Source organism: Lygodium microphyllum, chromosome 6, assembly GCF_053477565.2.
Source record: "Lygodium microphyllum isolate KBCC chromosome 6, Lygodium_microphyllum_v1.1.10, whole genome shotgun sequence".
In the NCBI taxonomy this organism is placed as follows: domain Eukaryota; kingdom Viridiplantae; phylum Streptophyta; class Polypodiopsida; order Schizaeales; family Lygodiaceae; genus Lygodium; species Lygodium microphyllum.
Genome location: NC_141140.1, coordinates 82,903,256 through 82,919,889, shown reverse-complemented (window position 1 = coordinate 82,919,889; position 16,634 = coordinate 82,903,256). Strand labels below are relative to the sequence as shown.

Genomic DNA, 16,634 nt, shown 5'->3' with positions numbered 1-16,634 from the left:
AGTTCTTTAAAGATTTTACTTCAAGATCTCACACATTTGATAGTGATTATATCGATCCTGCTTTTCACTATGGCAATGGCTGTTGGAGCATTAAGTTGAATGCGACACATTATTGGCCATGCCAATTTCTAAAAAGCTGCTGCTTGTTTTGCATGTTTCAGCTGCTTTGCAAATTCGACCCCAAATCTGTGCTGAAATTTCTTCAAACCTTTGAAGGTTACCGATTAGAGCATTGTTTGAAGTTGTGTCAAGACTATGGAATCACAGATGCAGCAGCATTTCTGTTTGAGCGAGTTGGTGATGTTGGAAGTGCCTTGTCTCTTGTGATTGCTGATATGGATCTTCATATACATGAAATGGATCTCTCCATTGCTCGGGTATTTGCAAGGCAATCAAATGTGGAGTCTGAGAACCTGGAAAATACAGAGCAGTTCTTGAAAATCCCAGAGGTGAGATTGATTACTCTGATAATGTATGCGTTTCAATATTCGGTGATACCCTATGGTAGATCCAATTTTAGAAATTGAATGAAAGTTTTCTTCAGATAGCAGCAACATGTTCTGTCATGCAAGTTGCAATTGGACTATGCCAGCGCAACACATGGCGAATGTATCCAGGAGAATCTGAAGCACTTTGGTTCCGTCTACTAGATAGGTGTGTAAAGTACAAAATATCAGAGATTTATGGGGCTTCGTATGACCATGCCTTGAAGCTGTCTAAAATTTTCCTTATAATGTAACAGGTTTGTTGACCCACTGCGTAAACTCCACTCTGCTAAAAGAGGCTTCAGAAGGAAAAGGAATCGCAGTCGGATTGGGCTGAAAGGTAGTGAAGACAGAATGGAACAGGATATTAAACACACCTACAAATGGAAGGTGGTAATGGTTGGTTCAAAGGCAGTGGAACTGATGAGAAGGGTTCTTGTTTTTTTTATGGGTGAAATTGTGAATGGCATGATGGGGTACATTCCACTTTCAGCTATAATGGATAAACTATTATCAGACAATGGCAATCATGAATTCAGAGATTTCAAAGGCACTATACTGGGGATGCTTGGATCGTATGGCTATGAGCAAACAATACTGGTATTCTTCTCATTCCTTTCATGTGTCAGCATAAAAAATCACTGCATGGCTGTAAATGGTTAAAGTCACAGAGTTTCTAAGCTGATGATGTGACTTTTGCAGAACCTTTTAGTTTAACTATTAATGATGGTTGCTTTACTTCCTGAATGCAGTTCACAGCAAAGCATGTCGTTGAAGATGACATATTCCAGAGTATGAATGTTTATAAAAGGAGGTTGACCCGAGGTTATGCTCCCAACAGCTTGGTGTGTTGTGTATGTAATAATAGGCTGGACAAAAGCATTGCTTCAGATGGTAGTACTGGTCCAAGGTGGAAAGGTACTAAATCAACTACCATTGATGGAACTAGTAGAAATGGGAAAGTGCAAGACACTAAAGGCACTGCTGTGAGTGCAGTAGCAGCAGTTTTTGTATTTTTATGTGGACATTCTGCACATTGCAGCTGCATGGAAGTGGGTGTGACGAATCTTAAAACAGACACTCAGAATGCTTGCTGTCCTGTTTGTCCACGGAAAATGTGCATTTCCGGTTCTATAGACAAAAAATTCAAGGGAATAGAAATTAATCAAATTTTCAAAGTATAAAGGATGGTTTTCCTATGAAACAGCTGGAAGTTGCTGTTTCTAATGAGCCAAATTGATCCAGCTTAATATGTCTCCTGGAACAGGAGTTTTTGTACAGAATAAGCAGCATGTAGGGTTAACTATGATTAAGTAATGTACATCCAGGAATTCGACTAATCAAGATTTATCCAATTTGATAAAATGAGGACAAGGCAAGCATATCTACAGGATTGACGACTTGTTGCCAGTAGTGTGTTTTTGGAAATAACTATTCTAAGGGGTCTGAGTTGGAGTTTTGGCTCATCCAGAGTAAGCAAAAGGGTGGTTCTGGGAGGTCAGCTTAGATACATTGTTACCTCTCGGAAGGTTTTACTAGAGAGGTGTGGTATGCATATTTCTTCATGACATACGTGGAATCTGCGGGGTGCATCAGTGCTTACATGTGATGCTACCGTAAGTTTGATTTGTTTAAATTTGTGGTTGAATGACTTCTCTAGGGCATGATAGACTGAAGTTTTAATAATTGAAGGAGCACTTGGTTTATGCTCTAGCATCAAGTGCAAGATTTCTCATGGCCTGTGCCTGAGATCTGATAATGAAGCCATGTGCTGGCTGGTGCATTAGTAAACTCTGTATGCCTATTGAGAAGCTACTATTTTGTGGGATGAGCCTCCAAGAGTCTTGGTAATACTCGACCCCAGAGATCAATAAGTTGTGAAGTTATGTTGTGTTTATTTCCAGATAGTTAATGTGTTTGCAGAAGGTTGGGCAGCTTCCAGATGCCTATTGTCTTTGCAGAAGTTCAGGTAATTTGGGAAAGGATTGCTCAATGAAGATATGGAGTTGGTGATTCAGTTGTGTTCCAACAGAGCACAGTGCATGAAAACTCTTAAGAACAGGCAGATTGTTATGGTACAAAAGAGTGGTGATTTGCCTTGGAATGATCATGGTCAAGGGTTTACACGTTATCATTATGGCAGGAATTGAGAAGACGAGCCTCACAATGCTTCTGATCACATGATCAAAGAGTCTCACTACTGTCATTGTATGTATGAAAGGTTGAGTATAGGAAAGCCACTGGACTTGTTGGGTCCACCTAGCCATAGATGCTCAATTCTTGGCATTGAGTTCTCCCAAATGCTTAACCTTCTCGAGGGTGGCTTATTTCAGTCTAAATGTGCAATGCTTATGAGCGTTTGGGCCTTGCTGCTTACACGCATTGTAGCTGTACTTGTTAATTGAGTGAACAGCCTTCTAGAAATTGCATTCAAGTGTCTGCCATGTCTCAGTAAGTGGATTGAGATCAGTGTGTGATCAAATAGCTTTGAGCTCTCTCACTTTTGTTACGTGTGCGATGTGTCAATAAGTTGCTGTTTAACTATATGCTGCTATGAAATCCATGTCAAATTCATTGCTATTATCCATCTTTGGGAGCGCCCTGAGCAATTTCATAGTCTCACTATAATCTTCAAGCAAGTGCATAATTTTTTGCTAAGAAGGAAAAATACATCAATTAAAGTATTTTATCTACATAATCTTTATTTCACTTGGGGTGGAGATATTATAACGACCATGACCTTTATCTTTTTAGGATTGATCGCAATACTAGCCAAACTAACCACATGGCCCAATAACAACTAATAGGGCACCCCAAAGACGCACTTTTGTGGATTAAGAGCAATGTAGAATTGTTTGCAACACCCAAAACATTTCTTTAAAATAACCGAAGTACAAAAAAATTATATTATTTTATTTATTTATCAATAAATATTGATATTCTTTTATTTTTTAATGTGACTTGATTAGACTTGTTGAGAATTATTTTCATCTCTCATTTTATTCCATGCAAGTATCATTAACACATCAAAACTCCCAAAATTCATGATTTGTCTTATCAGTGAGATTAGGATATAAATATCTAAAGTTGAAAGTTTTAGATTCACATGGTTTAGTACATGAATGATAACATAGATACTTTGTGTGAAAATATTCGTTTGTAACCTTTGTGGATATGTTGATTAAATGTTTGATATATGATGCTACAGGTCTATGTGATCTTGAAAAGTGCATTGTAAAGATAGATTTGTGATTACATCACTATCAGAAAACCATATTTGCTTTGTGCTGAAACATATTCAAAATTTTTGGGTTCAACACAAACATTTGTGTGTCTATGATCTATCTTTGTATGCATTCGAAGCTTGATGGATAATTATCATATGTAGTCATAATAGGTAATGTGCCAATACATTAGTATACCATAAAGCAAGCACATTAGTAATGCTAAGATTTATATGTCTTTTGAAAGTTTGCTTTGCGGCTTCATGAAGCTTACTGGAACATTTAAGTTGGATTGAAGGAAATGGACAATAGGTTGCACTTTAAAACAATGAAAGCCTCTAATCTTAAATACACTCTCGAGGTAGTTTTTTCAAAGAGATGATTGCTTCATAATGGGGTCAATGTCATTATTGTTAACTCTATGAGAGATTCTAAGGTTAGTTGATCCATTTAGCCTTTAGTGTAGGTATCCCAAGTGTCCCCAACTAATGTTAGGGGATAGAAATAAGTGAGACAAATGGATTTTTGGTTGGTCCAAGGCATAGTATCATTGAAATTGGTAAGAGCTTTATAAGGGTTTAATAATTAAACCAAGCATCCTACAAACTTTTAATGAGATTTGAATATTTTTTCATTTAAATCTTAACATTGCCACAAGTAATAGTAATAGTCTCTACTTATTATGTTGATGCTTAATAAACTTATCCATACTTACATGTAGTAAATCAAAAAAATATTTTTGAGGATGAAAGCGTGTAGATAACAACTTGATAGTCAATTCACAAGATAATATTGGTTTGGTAGTCTAAGGATTGTATTGAGACTCAAATGATCCAAGTGCTTTAAGCCAATTTAGAAATCGTAATGTAACTTTTTTCACCAAACTAAAGAAAGTTTTGGCTAATGTTTTTTAGCTAGAAACCTCTTGGAGGGCTTCAAGCACAAAAGAAAGTAAATGGTGAAGGGACCAACAATATGCTTCAGAGTAACAACTCTAGAAGCAATGGTGATTTGGAAAACTTTGAAGTTTGGCTTTCATTGATGTAAGTGGTGAAGCTAGGACTAATATATTAGGGATTTTTGTATTAGCTTTAATTTACTTGAAGGACAAGAACTAGGAGTAGAGTTATGGATTTTCAGCCACTCCCTTATTTTTCTTTCCTTGTTAGGGTTTGTTAAACCTTTTGTGCTACAAAATATAATCTATGTAGAATTAATCATTGTTTGAGAGTTTTCTTAGATATACTTTTGCCTTACGAAATTTAAAAGGGTTTTTGACCGAGTTTGAAAACCTTCTCTTGGTAGAAGTCGATGGGATGTCGGAAGGTATTTATTGAGATATTTGTTTCAAAATAACCCCTTGTCCCTTACCATTTTTGGGAGTTTTTCTTCATTTGATGGGGATGTTGGAGAGTACTTGCTTTTAAAAGTACCATCCCTTTGGCCTTTGGTATTCTGTGGGAGTTTTTTCCTCTGATTGAGACATTTAATATTTAGGAGTGGTAATGTAGTAATTATGCATATTTTTCAATAATGTATTGTATGAATTGGTCCCTTGACTAGATCATCACCTTCATTTGAATATGAAGTCTACTCGCTGTCTATATTTTTTTGATTAATGGTTATCTCAATGTCCTTGTTGTCTACCACTTTATCATCATCTTAGAAGTCCATCAAAATAGGGAATACCTATTGCTCCTATTATAATTTAGGGTGTTTTGGAGGGGAATGTTCTTGCCATCTCATATTGGTGCCCCCTCTTTTACACATTTAAAGCATCCATTCAGCAAGTTTTTGTACAATAGACCTCATTTTTTCGATGAAGTCAGCTTGATGTTCAAGAACTATAGGAACTTCTCGTAAGTCTAATGCTACCAAAGTTGGGATTGCTACCTTTGATTTATATGACATAAAGGACTAGTTAAGATTCTCGAGAAGGGGTTTGGGGTATATTAAGAAACTCTACTTGTGTAAGAATCCTAGTGGGCTTATAATCACATAAGATTAAAGTCTTGAGTCCATTTCAAAAAAGAGGAGAGCTACATGGCATCCACTTGTCAAGAGCTAAGACATCAAGAGCCATTTGAAGTATTTCAAATAATGAAAGAGGTGCTTGGATTATTTCCAACAATGAAAATTCAAACTATTGGGAAGAGATTGTATAAATATATGTAATAACCTAGAGATTCCCAATTGAATCTAATCCATTATTAGTTTTTGATCCATGATAGAGCATGATTAAGACACGAGACTAGTATACAAGGACTCACTAAATATACCCTTCAAGAGGGACACTTGAAGGGTATCAATAGTGAGCATACCTACGTTACATGCCATCCACTTACTAAGAGCTAAAGCATCTAGAGCCACTTAAGCTATTTCAAATTATGGATGAGGCATATGAGCTGTTTTAGACAATGAAAGTTCAAACTATTGGGAAGATATTGTATATACATAAAATAATAGCCTAGAGATTCCCAGCTGGATCTGATCCATCATTAATTTTGGATCCATGGTGGAGCAGGATTAAGGCATAAGATGAGTATACTAGGATCCACTACATATATCCTTTAAGAGGGACACTTGAAGGGTATCAATAGGGGGCATACCTAATTTGTCGTCTTCTTCTTGGATTTGTACTATTGACCTCTTTGATTGGTGATGGTGAAGGGGCCTAGCCTTGTTTCTCGATGTTCCTTCTATGTTGCTATTTTCTATAGTAGCTAAAAAGGGAGTGTAATGCTTTCAAACTTCCACAAACATAAAATTGAAAATAGGAAGGAATCATACCTTCACCAAAGCTAAATAAGTTAAATGTTGTTTCTCCCATGGTGATTAGGAAATTGTTGGCTGATTGTAGATTTCAAATATTTTGGTTCCACATTAGATTTTCATTAGCAAATTTGTATGATAAGAGCTCACGTGTGCGAGCTATCACTACTAGTTCAATTTATTCCAATGTTTTTTTGAGGTATCTCAATCCAATCTGGAGAGTGCCTAAATTTAACAATGCCCAAAGACATTCTAATAGGAAACACAAAAATAAATGTTGCCTTTGAAAACTCTTTTTTACAAAGTAATCATAGATTTGACAATCAAAAGTATTTACTAGTGTTTTGATGTAAAAATTAATATGCAATGTTTCAACTAAGTGGTTCAAATGAGAAGTCAAATATATTTCTATAATAACAATTTAGTTCCCTCATGCAAGCAAGAGGTATAACAAATGAATATGGGCTTGCTTGTGGCCATTTTAAATGTCCATAATTTTGGGAAAAAGAAACCTTGAGCCTCTGATGTGATTGACATGACATGAACTACTATAATTGCGTTTTCTTCATTTGAACCTTTAATCCGATTGCCACCACAACATGAACTCTTGTAATTGTGTTGTCTTCATTTTCAATTGCACTGTCTATTTTTAACTCTAGTTTGATGGAGAAATAGAATAAACATGAAACTCGTCATGAACATGGAAGCACTGCCTAGATCTCATGTTAGCCGGGTAAGCCATGTAGCTTCCTTGCATGTGCCTTGGTGGCTATAAATATTTAGCCTCAATAGTAGATGAGGTCCTACATGGCTACAATCAATACCCATGAGATTGCACCTCTCTCCTGTGAATGTTAAGACAAAACCTATCGTAGACTTTCTAGAGTCCACATTCCCTACAAAATCAACATCTACATACCCAAAGACAAATGCATCCTTCCTTCCAAAGAAAATGTAGATGGCTCTAGTACCATTCAAGTATCTCTTGATACTCTTCAATGCTTCTTTCCAGGGTTTGCCATAAACCAGCCAACTATTTCCACATAGGCAGCATCTAGATGTGTGGCAACCATAGCATACATCAAGATATTGAGAGGTGATGCATAAGGTACACTGGCCATTTGAGCCTTTTGCTCATTTGACTTAGTGATATCCTACTGCCCAAGTTTCAAATATGGAGACAATGAAACACTGATAGTCTTTCCCCTCTCCATATTAAAATACTTTAGTTCCTTCCCAATGTACTACTTTTGAGACACATAGAGAATCTCATTGTCTTTATCCATCATAATCCACATGCCAAGAATATGACTTATATTCCCCAATACAATGTCAAAGGTTTCATGCAACTTTTTCTTCAATGCATCCATAAACATGAGTGGCTTTCTAGCAACGAGCATGTCATCCTTGTAAAGTGTAAATATCATAAGGATACCATCCATAGCCTTCCATGTTTATAAGCAGTAATTGGTCTCACTCCTAGTGCGTCCTTGAGATCTCATGAGGATATCAAACTTATGATACCATTTCCTAAGAGCCTATTTTAATCCACATAAGCTCTTATCAAGCTTACATACCAATAGTTCCTTGTCTTGTGCAACAAATCATTCTGGCTACTACATATAAATATCCTCATAGAAATCCCCATGCAAGAAAGCTTCCTTGGTATCCATGTCTATAAGATCCATATCCTCCTTGGAAACCGATGCAACCAATGTGTGAAGGGTGGTCATCTTGACTATTGGTGAGAAGATCTCATCAAAGTCTATGACTTATTAGGCTTAAAACCCTTGGCCACCAATCTTTCCTTGTACTTACGCAATATATCAAATTTTAGCACCCATTTGCATGGTAATATATGCCTTGACCATAGGCAAAGGAACCGACTCCCTAGCATTCTTAACCAAAGAGTCCATCTCTGAGTGCATAGCCTTCTTCCACAAATGATTATTGTACAAAGAGTACAAGGTGCCAAATTTTGGCCCTTCAGCAACTACAAGGAGACTTTGCATATCTTCCAAACATGATTCCCAATGATCACATAACAACCACAATCATTTAGCCATCCAATACTTCTCAAATATTTCTTCAAGCTTGGTACATGACAAACATTCTTAAATAAAAAAGAGGAGCCATTATATCTAGTGATAAATGCATATCTCCCATTCCAACAATGCTTAAAGCAAAGTTATTCCCCAAATGGACATATCCCTAAAATGTAGGTACACTTCGCCTATGTGTCAAATCTAGACGAAAGCACACATATTTGTGATGCACCCTCTCTCATCAAGATATATCAGTCTTTGACCCCACAAGATCTCCTATCATCTATACCTACCTAGTTGTCAAGCCTTAGAAAAAAGCCACAGCCCGCCAAGCAAGCAGAATAAATCAAACAAATAGTCGAAACGAGAAAACTCACCAACTGTTGTAGTCTAGGAGTTTGTTGAAGAGCACCCAAGCTTCAACAATCCCATCAACTACGTGTCCGCAAGCTCCATGTCTTTTGATCCCATGAACCTCATGCAAGGTTGTAGCTCCTCGCTTGTTTCTCCAAGCCAAGCAAGGTTCTCTCTTTCTCTCTCTCTCTCTGAAGTCCTCTCAAGCCCTCAAGCTCTTATCTCACAAACTCTTTGCTTCTCTACCTCTCAAATTGGGAGAACCCAAGAAGGAGACAAGGAGAGATGGAGAGGGTGCCAAAATAAGAAGCAAAAGAGCAATCACAAACCTATTCACAACATAACGCTAGACTCATAGACCAAGCATGTATGCAATGGAGAAAACTCTTGAAATAGAGTCAACATACAAGATAATAAAAGAGATAACCTTTTGATTTGCAACCTTATGAATGAATTATATTAATGATTTTTTTCACCTTATATTTCACCTTTTGATTTTAAAAATTGGGTAGGGTCTAATTCTCAAGGGGGTGCCCACCATTCATAGTTCTACTCAATCCCATCTTTGAGGTTCCTGTAATCTGTTAGACTATCAAATTTTCAAAATCCTAACTCACTCCACTAGTGTGCCATTAATTGCACATTAATTTACAATTTTCATAGGAGCGAGCCTGATACTCAATACAAATTATATTTACATTTTTTTCTCTATATGCCACTTGAGATTACAATGTTAGCACACTTCTGAGTTTTTCTACTATACTTCAGAATTCTCTAGCCTTCTTATCATCTTCCTTGCATGCCCTCTTCAAAATTTTAATTTTCTTGAACTTTTTTGACGCGTGCCTTTGATCCACTTCTCTCTTTTCTCCAAATTTTAACGATTCTTGGCTATTTTGTCACTTTTTTTTTGCTTTGAACTTGTCATCGATTAACATTACCCCCTTCACTATTTGAGTGCCAATCCGATGGCACTTGTAAAGGTGCTTGGAACTTGTGTGGAATGACGGCTGGGAGGGTAAGAGGCCATAGGATGGAGAAGGAAGGGTGGCTGTTGTTGGTTCTTCTTTTTGCTTCAAGGTACCTACAAGAAAATAATGCATGCAATGCATGAGGAGTGAGTGGGTGAGATGTGCAATTGGGAGATGGGTCTATGCTAGGGAAGCCAAGGCTCCCTAGGTCTGTCCCACACTTGAGGACCTAATCGGTGGAAAGTTACTAGTGCGGTGATGTGGCATTCAGGGTGATAGGTCAGCTAATTTCTTGGGATATTCTATTGTTGAGGAGCTTGAATGGATTGTTGGGGAAGGGCTAGGGGGTTGAGGATAGAGCCAATTGACATCAATCACTAGACACCCCCAACTTGAGGACCCCTAGGTGTTTGTGTTGAAATATTAGAGTGGAAGCATGAGAGTATGCACGAGAGGGAGAGAAAGAGCTCAAGTACAAGAAGAAGATATTGTTAGTGAGTTGTTCAGAAGTACAACCAGTACACTCTCCTCAACTGTGAGAGTGAACTTTAGGCTATTTATATAGCCTCTGGATGGCTAGGGTTAGGGTTTTCCCCTGCCCTCTAGTTCATATACACCTAGCTACCCTTATCCACCCTTGTTTATGTAGGGTTCACATGCCTATCTCTCAACACCCCCCCTCAATGCCAGAGTGGCATTAGACTATAAGAAGGCACGTTAAGATCCACCCTCAAACAAAATGGGTTGCCTTTGTAAATCAGGCTACAAGAGTTCTTATAAGTAGAGGGTTTATAGTGTTTAGAAAAGTTGATCTTCAGATGTTTTGAAGAAACAATTGTCCTCCAATTCTTTCGGCACTTCAAGGGCGGTAGACATTTATTGGTAATATGCCTTGTCTTCTTACATTTATTGCACTTCATTTTGTTGGGATCCCTTCTTATTGCAAAAAGAGCATTTGCTGGATGTTGAGATATCGAGCTCCACTCGTGATATGCCAAGGTGACCGTTGTGCATTTATGTCACCGACGTGTCAGTTGCAGATGCAGTTGGTACACCGCCCATGAATAATAGCTACATGGCAGCTATCCTTATCTACTCTAGTTCGTGGCTCAGTTAGTATGCCACCTTAGTTAGTTGAGTTTGGTTTGAGACCCATATATAGGGTTCTTCTATTTCTTTGTACAAGAGTTCTTTTTGGCTTACACAACTAAGAAGAGGAAAACTGTTTTCAGCCTCCACCCTTATGTGTATTCCCCCATTGTGCAAGCAAGAAAGCTACAAGTGAGACTCCTTCCTTCTCTCCCACAATCTTGACATGGTATCAAAGCCTTGTTCGTGGTAAGGAGCTCAAGAAAGCAAGCCAAGCTCGCGGTGTTCTGGTAAGAGGAGCAGTGTTGCTTTCATTTTCTGTTTTGGGAACAGATCTCTGCAGGTAGCACAGCCAGAAATTGCAACAGTGCATTGTCTCAGGTTGAGACGCCCTTCGCGGTGAAGCAAGAGGGCAGTATATGCTGCGGGAGAGGGCTTTAGCCTTTGGCGACCCTGTTTTTTTGATTTGAGGCCATTTCGGGGCCTGTTTTGGAGGTAGAAGTTTTCTACACGCACTCAGGAAAAGGTCCAGTTTTATGCTGTGCAGCCACTGTTCTACAGGTCGGTGAAAAGTTACTGTAGAAATTGCATCGTATGCTTATGTGCAGAGACATTGGGAGTTACAGAATCATCCTTGTTGCCTGTTGATGCAAAATCGTCACTAGGAAGTGACTGTGTGGTCAAATACCACTTTCATCAGTTTTGCAGATTAGCCCTTGTGAGGCTGAAGCTGTGTTCTTTGCAATGACAGAACTTTTTGTAGTGTTCTGTAATGGCGTCTGATTCTCTCTCATAGATTGTCATTGAAAAGCTTGACAAGAACAACTTCCAAGCATGGAAGTTTAGAATGACGAATTTCCTTATGGGAAAAGGATATTGGGAATTTGTTGCAGGAAATGAAGAAGAATCAGCTCTTCTTGATGTTCCCAATCAACAGCAAATACAGGCATTTAAAGCATGGCATGAGAGAGCCAGGAAAGCTATGTACTGGCTGTCTATCAGTATTTCAGACTCTATGATTGTGCATATTCAGGATGCAAGTACGCCAAAGGAGGCATGGGATACTTTGTCAAAAATGTATAGCACAAATACTCAAGCCAGGAAAATGCAGCTCAAGCAAGAGTTGCATAATGTGCAAAGAGAAAATATGAGCATCAATGACTACCACATGAAGGTGAAGAAGATTGCAGATTCACTTGCTTCCATTGGGTCGCTAGTGGAAGATGATGATTTATTTTCTGTGACCTTGAATGGTCTAGGAAAGGATTATGCACAGTTTCGGACATCCATTTCAGTTCGTGAAAGATTTCCTGATTTTGAGGAGTTGATTGCTCTTCTAATTTCTGAGGAGCAGAGAAATGGTGGTGCATCTTCTTCAGGAGGAACTTCAAAAGAAACTATCTTCTACTCAAATGCTGGAAGAGGTAGAGGCAAAGGTAGAGGAGGCCGATTTGGAGGCCGTGGTAGAAATTAGAATATGCAGCAAACTCAAGAAAACCAGTCCTATGGAGAAGGACGTGGTAACTCTAGAGGCAGGGGGAGCCAAAGAGGTCGTGGTGGATGGCAAAGAGGGCAAAATGCAAACAGCAATGTTGATTGCTACTACTGTGGTAAAATGGGTCATATGGCTAAAGACTGCTATAAAAAGCAGAATGACATCATGAATGTAAAACTGCAACAAGGAAATTATGCATCTTCTAGTAGACAAGGTGATGACAGAAATGAGCATTTGTTTATGGTGCAGCACATGAACAATTCTGTGACAAGTGCAGAAGAAAGCAACGATGTATGGTATGTTGACTCAGGTGCATCAAACCACATGACATGTCATGCATAATGGATGGAGGATGCAAAAAAAATGGAAAAACCAAGATTTGTGGAGACTGGTGATGATACTGCACATCCTATTGTGCAGATTGGAAAAATTCATTTGTCTATGCAGGATGGGAAAAAGAAATACCTGTCCGATGCATTTCGTGTCCCGAATATAACCAAGAATTTGGTTTCTGTTGGTTAAATGGTTGAGCAGGGCTTGCAGGTCAGATTTAATCCTCATGGATGCTTTGTTGAGGATATGAAAAATAAAGGTCGCTTGATAGCAAAAGGAAAGAAGAAGGGCAGAATGTTTACGTTGAATGCAGACATGTCTGATTTGAGTGCAGCAATGTCTGCACATGGGACCGGTGTAGTTGCAGATATTGATATCTGGCATAAACGCATTGGTCATGTTAATGTACAGCGACTTAAATCAATGTAGGCCCAAAATATTGTTGCAGGATTGCCTAAATTCAAGGTTGCAAAAATGCATAAGGTATGTGAAGCCTGTCAGTTTGGAAAAAAGGCAAGGAAACCATTTCCTAGACATGTTCAAGAGAGTAAGAAGCCATTGGAATTAATCCACTCTGATGTGTGGACTACTAAAGTTGCATCTCTTGGAGACTGTAATTATTTTGTCACTTTTATTGATGACTATAGCAGAAAAGTTTGGGTGTATTTTATGAAAAAGAAAAGTGAAGTTTTTGGGCATTTCAAAACTCTTAAAGCTATGGTTGAAAAAGAAACAGGCCTGCAAATAAAATGCCTAAGGTCAGATGGAGGGGGAGAGTACCTCTCAAATGAGTTTGCAAGGTTCCTGCAGGAGCATGGCATAAAGCAGCAATATTCATGCAGTCATACCCCACAACAAAATGGAATTGCAGAAAGGAAAAATAGGCATATTGGAGAGGTATGTCGTGCCATGCTCAATGAAAAAGACTTGCCAGATTTTTATTGGGCTGAGGCAGTTGCTACAGCAGTCTACATAATGAACAGGACTCCCACTGCAGCAATACATGGGATGACTCCAGAGGAGAGGTATACTGGTAGGAAACCAAATATTTCTCATTTGAAGATTTTTGGTTGCATTGCCTATGTACATGTGCCAGATGAGTTGAGATCCAAGTTGGATCCAAAAGCTCAGAAGTGCATCTTTATTGGTTACTCTCTGCAGCAGAAAGGGTATAGATGCTATAACCCTTCTACTCGTAAGTTTATAGTGAGCAGAGATGTTGTTTTTGATGAGATGAGTAGCTGGTATAAACCAGTAAATGTGATTGATGATGTAGATGCACAAAATGGTAATGCTGCACAGAATTCACAGCAGCAGTCACAAAATATTAGTGGACTTGGAGCGTCCTCTAGCAGTGGTTCATATTCTTCACCATGGACAGGCAGATTGAGATCATGAGATTCTTCTCAAAGCAATGTAGATAGTGGTATGCAGGTTTTACGAAAAGGAAAAGAGAAGGTAGATCAGCCCAGGTTTGATGTGAATGCAGGTCACTCTTATGTGGATGGTGAATCCAATGGCTCAGAACAGAGCATTGATGATGAGTTGGGTATTTCTTCTATTGTTACACCTGGAGTAAGGAAGACCAGGGATGTTTTGAGAGCACCTGGGAGTGAACCTACTTTGCGTAGGTCTATCGGAGCTAGGTATCCTATGGATAGGCTGAAATATGATGGATTTACAGCCATTCACTATGCATATATGGTCAAAGTGATACAGGAACCAGAACCCACTTCTTTTGAGCAAGCCATGGGAAAAGAAAAATGGGAGAAAGCCATGGATGAAGAAATGGATGCCTTGGAAGCAAATGCTACATGGGAGTTAGTACCTTTGCCTAAAGGTAAGAATGCAATTGGCTGTAAGTGGGTTTATAAGGTGAAGCACAATGCAGATGGTTCTGTGAATAGATACAAGGCAAGATTAGTAGTCAAGGGGTATGCACAAACATATGGCATTGACTATGAAGAAACATTCAGTCCGGTTGCAAGGATGGCAACCGTAAGAGCAGTCATTGCTATGGCTGCATCAAAGGGATGGTCTTTACATTAGATGGATGTAAAGAATGCCTTCTTGCATGGTGATTTGCAAGAAGAGGTCTATATGGAGCAGCCACCAGGTTATGTGCATGCTGTTCATCCTGAGTTTGTTTGCAGGTTGAAGAAAGCCTTCTATGGCTTGAAGCAAGCACCTAGAGCATGGTCTGACAAGATAGGACAGTATCTTGTCACTATTGGCTTTCAGATTTCCAAGGCAGATTTCTCACTTTATGTGAGAAAAACAGAGAAAGGTATTATGCTACTTGTCATTTATGTTGATGATTTGATTATGACAGGTGACAGTGATGAAGATATCCTTCATGTGAAAATGCTATTGAAACAAAAGTTTGAGATGAAGGATTTGGGAGAGCTACGTTATTTCTTGGGCATTGAGGTGATTAGATCACCAAGTGGGATACAGCTCTTGCAGAGGCAATATGGATTGGACATGCTGTCCAAATATGGGATGATAGGCTGTAAGCCTATTTCAGTTCCTTTGGAGCAGAATGTGAAGCTGAGCGCAGATGCAGGTGAGCTTCTGGAAGACCCTACTATGTACATACGCATAGTAGGAAGCTTGATTTATATGACTATTACCAGGCCAGATTTGAGCTATGCTGTTGGATTGATAAGTCAGTTTATGCAGGCTCCAAGGAAACCGCATTTGGATGCGACTAGACGCATACTCAGGTATGTGAAGTCCACATTGCAGTATGGACTATTTTATGAGACTGGGTTTCAGATACAGTTGCATGGATACACTGATGTTGATTGGGCTGGTAGCATTTCTGATAGACGATCTACCAGTGGATATGTGTTCTCTTTTGGGAGTGCTGCAGTCACTTGGAGCAGCAAGAAACAGCCTACAGTTGCCTTGTCCAGCTGGCACAGAGGCTGAGTACAAGGGTGCAGCAATAGCTGCATGTGAGGTAGCTTGGCTGCATAAGCTACTTTATGATATGCATCAGCCTACAGATGGGCCAGTTGTCATTTATTGTGACAACATGAGTAGTATACACTTGGCAAATAACCCAGTCTATCATGCTAGAACAAAGCACATTGAGGTGCATTATCACTATGTGCGGGAGAGGGTTTTACTAGGTCTTATTGATCTAGTTTATGTCAGCACAGAGGATCAGGTAGCTGACATATTTACGAAGGCATTGGGCATAGAGAAGCTGCGCAAGTTCAGAGACGTGCTTGGTGTGCAGGAATTGGGATTGAGCTCGAGGGGGAGTGTTGAGATATCGAGCTCCACTCGTGATATGCCAGGGTGACCGTTGTGCATTTATGTCACCGACGTGTCAGTTGCAGATGCGGTTGGTACACCGCCCATGAATAATAGCTACATGGCAGCTATCCTTATCTACTCTAGTTCGTGGCTCAGTTAGTATGCCACCTTAGTTAGTTGAGTTTGGTTTGAGACCCATATATAGGGTTCTTCTATTTCTTTGTACAAGAGTTCTTTTTGGCTTACACAACTAAGAAGAGGAAAACTGTTTTCAGCCTCCACCCTTGTGTGTATTCCCCCATTGTGCAAGCAAGAAAGCTACAAGTGAGACTCCTTCCTTCTCTCCCACAATCTTGACACTGGAGATAGTATGAACTAGAAGTTTCTCATGGGTTGTTGAAGTTGATCCTTGGCTTCTTTTCTCCTCATCTAAGCAAGACTGGATGGTGCTTTCCAAAGTTGGATTAGGGATATTGGTAAGAGTAGTTACAAGGGTTGGAAATACCTTCTTTATAGCCTTCAAGAGGATTGCAATGGCATCTTCATCATGAATTGGAGCTTGAATTGAGGCTACCTATGCCAGGAGCCCCTTCATGTGA

The 16,634-nt window shown here is 39.1% G+C and overlaps 1 protein-coding gene across 1 annotated transcript in view; it reads left to right on the top strand.

Annotated features, from left to right (window-relative positions):
• SETH5 (transducin family protein / WD-40 repeat family protein) overlaps window positions 1–2,888 on the top strand; it is a 59,767-nt gene extending 56,879 nt beyond the window's left edge. The window contains exons 13-16 of the mRNA XM_087679695.1: window positions 162–449; window positions 545–654; window positions 743–1,085; window positions 1,238–2,888. Of these exons, the coding sequence (XP_087535821.1) occupies window positions 162–449; window positions 545–654; window positions 743–1,085; window positions 1,238–1,669 (1,173 nt within the window). The 3' untranslated portion in view covers window positions 1,670–2,888. The remainder of the gene's footprint in view (window positions 1–161; window positions 450–544; window positions 655–742; window positions 1,086–1,237) is intronic.
• Window positions 2,889–16,634: the final 13,746 nt, after the last annotated feature.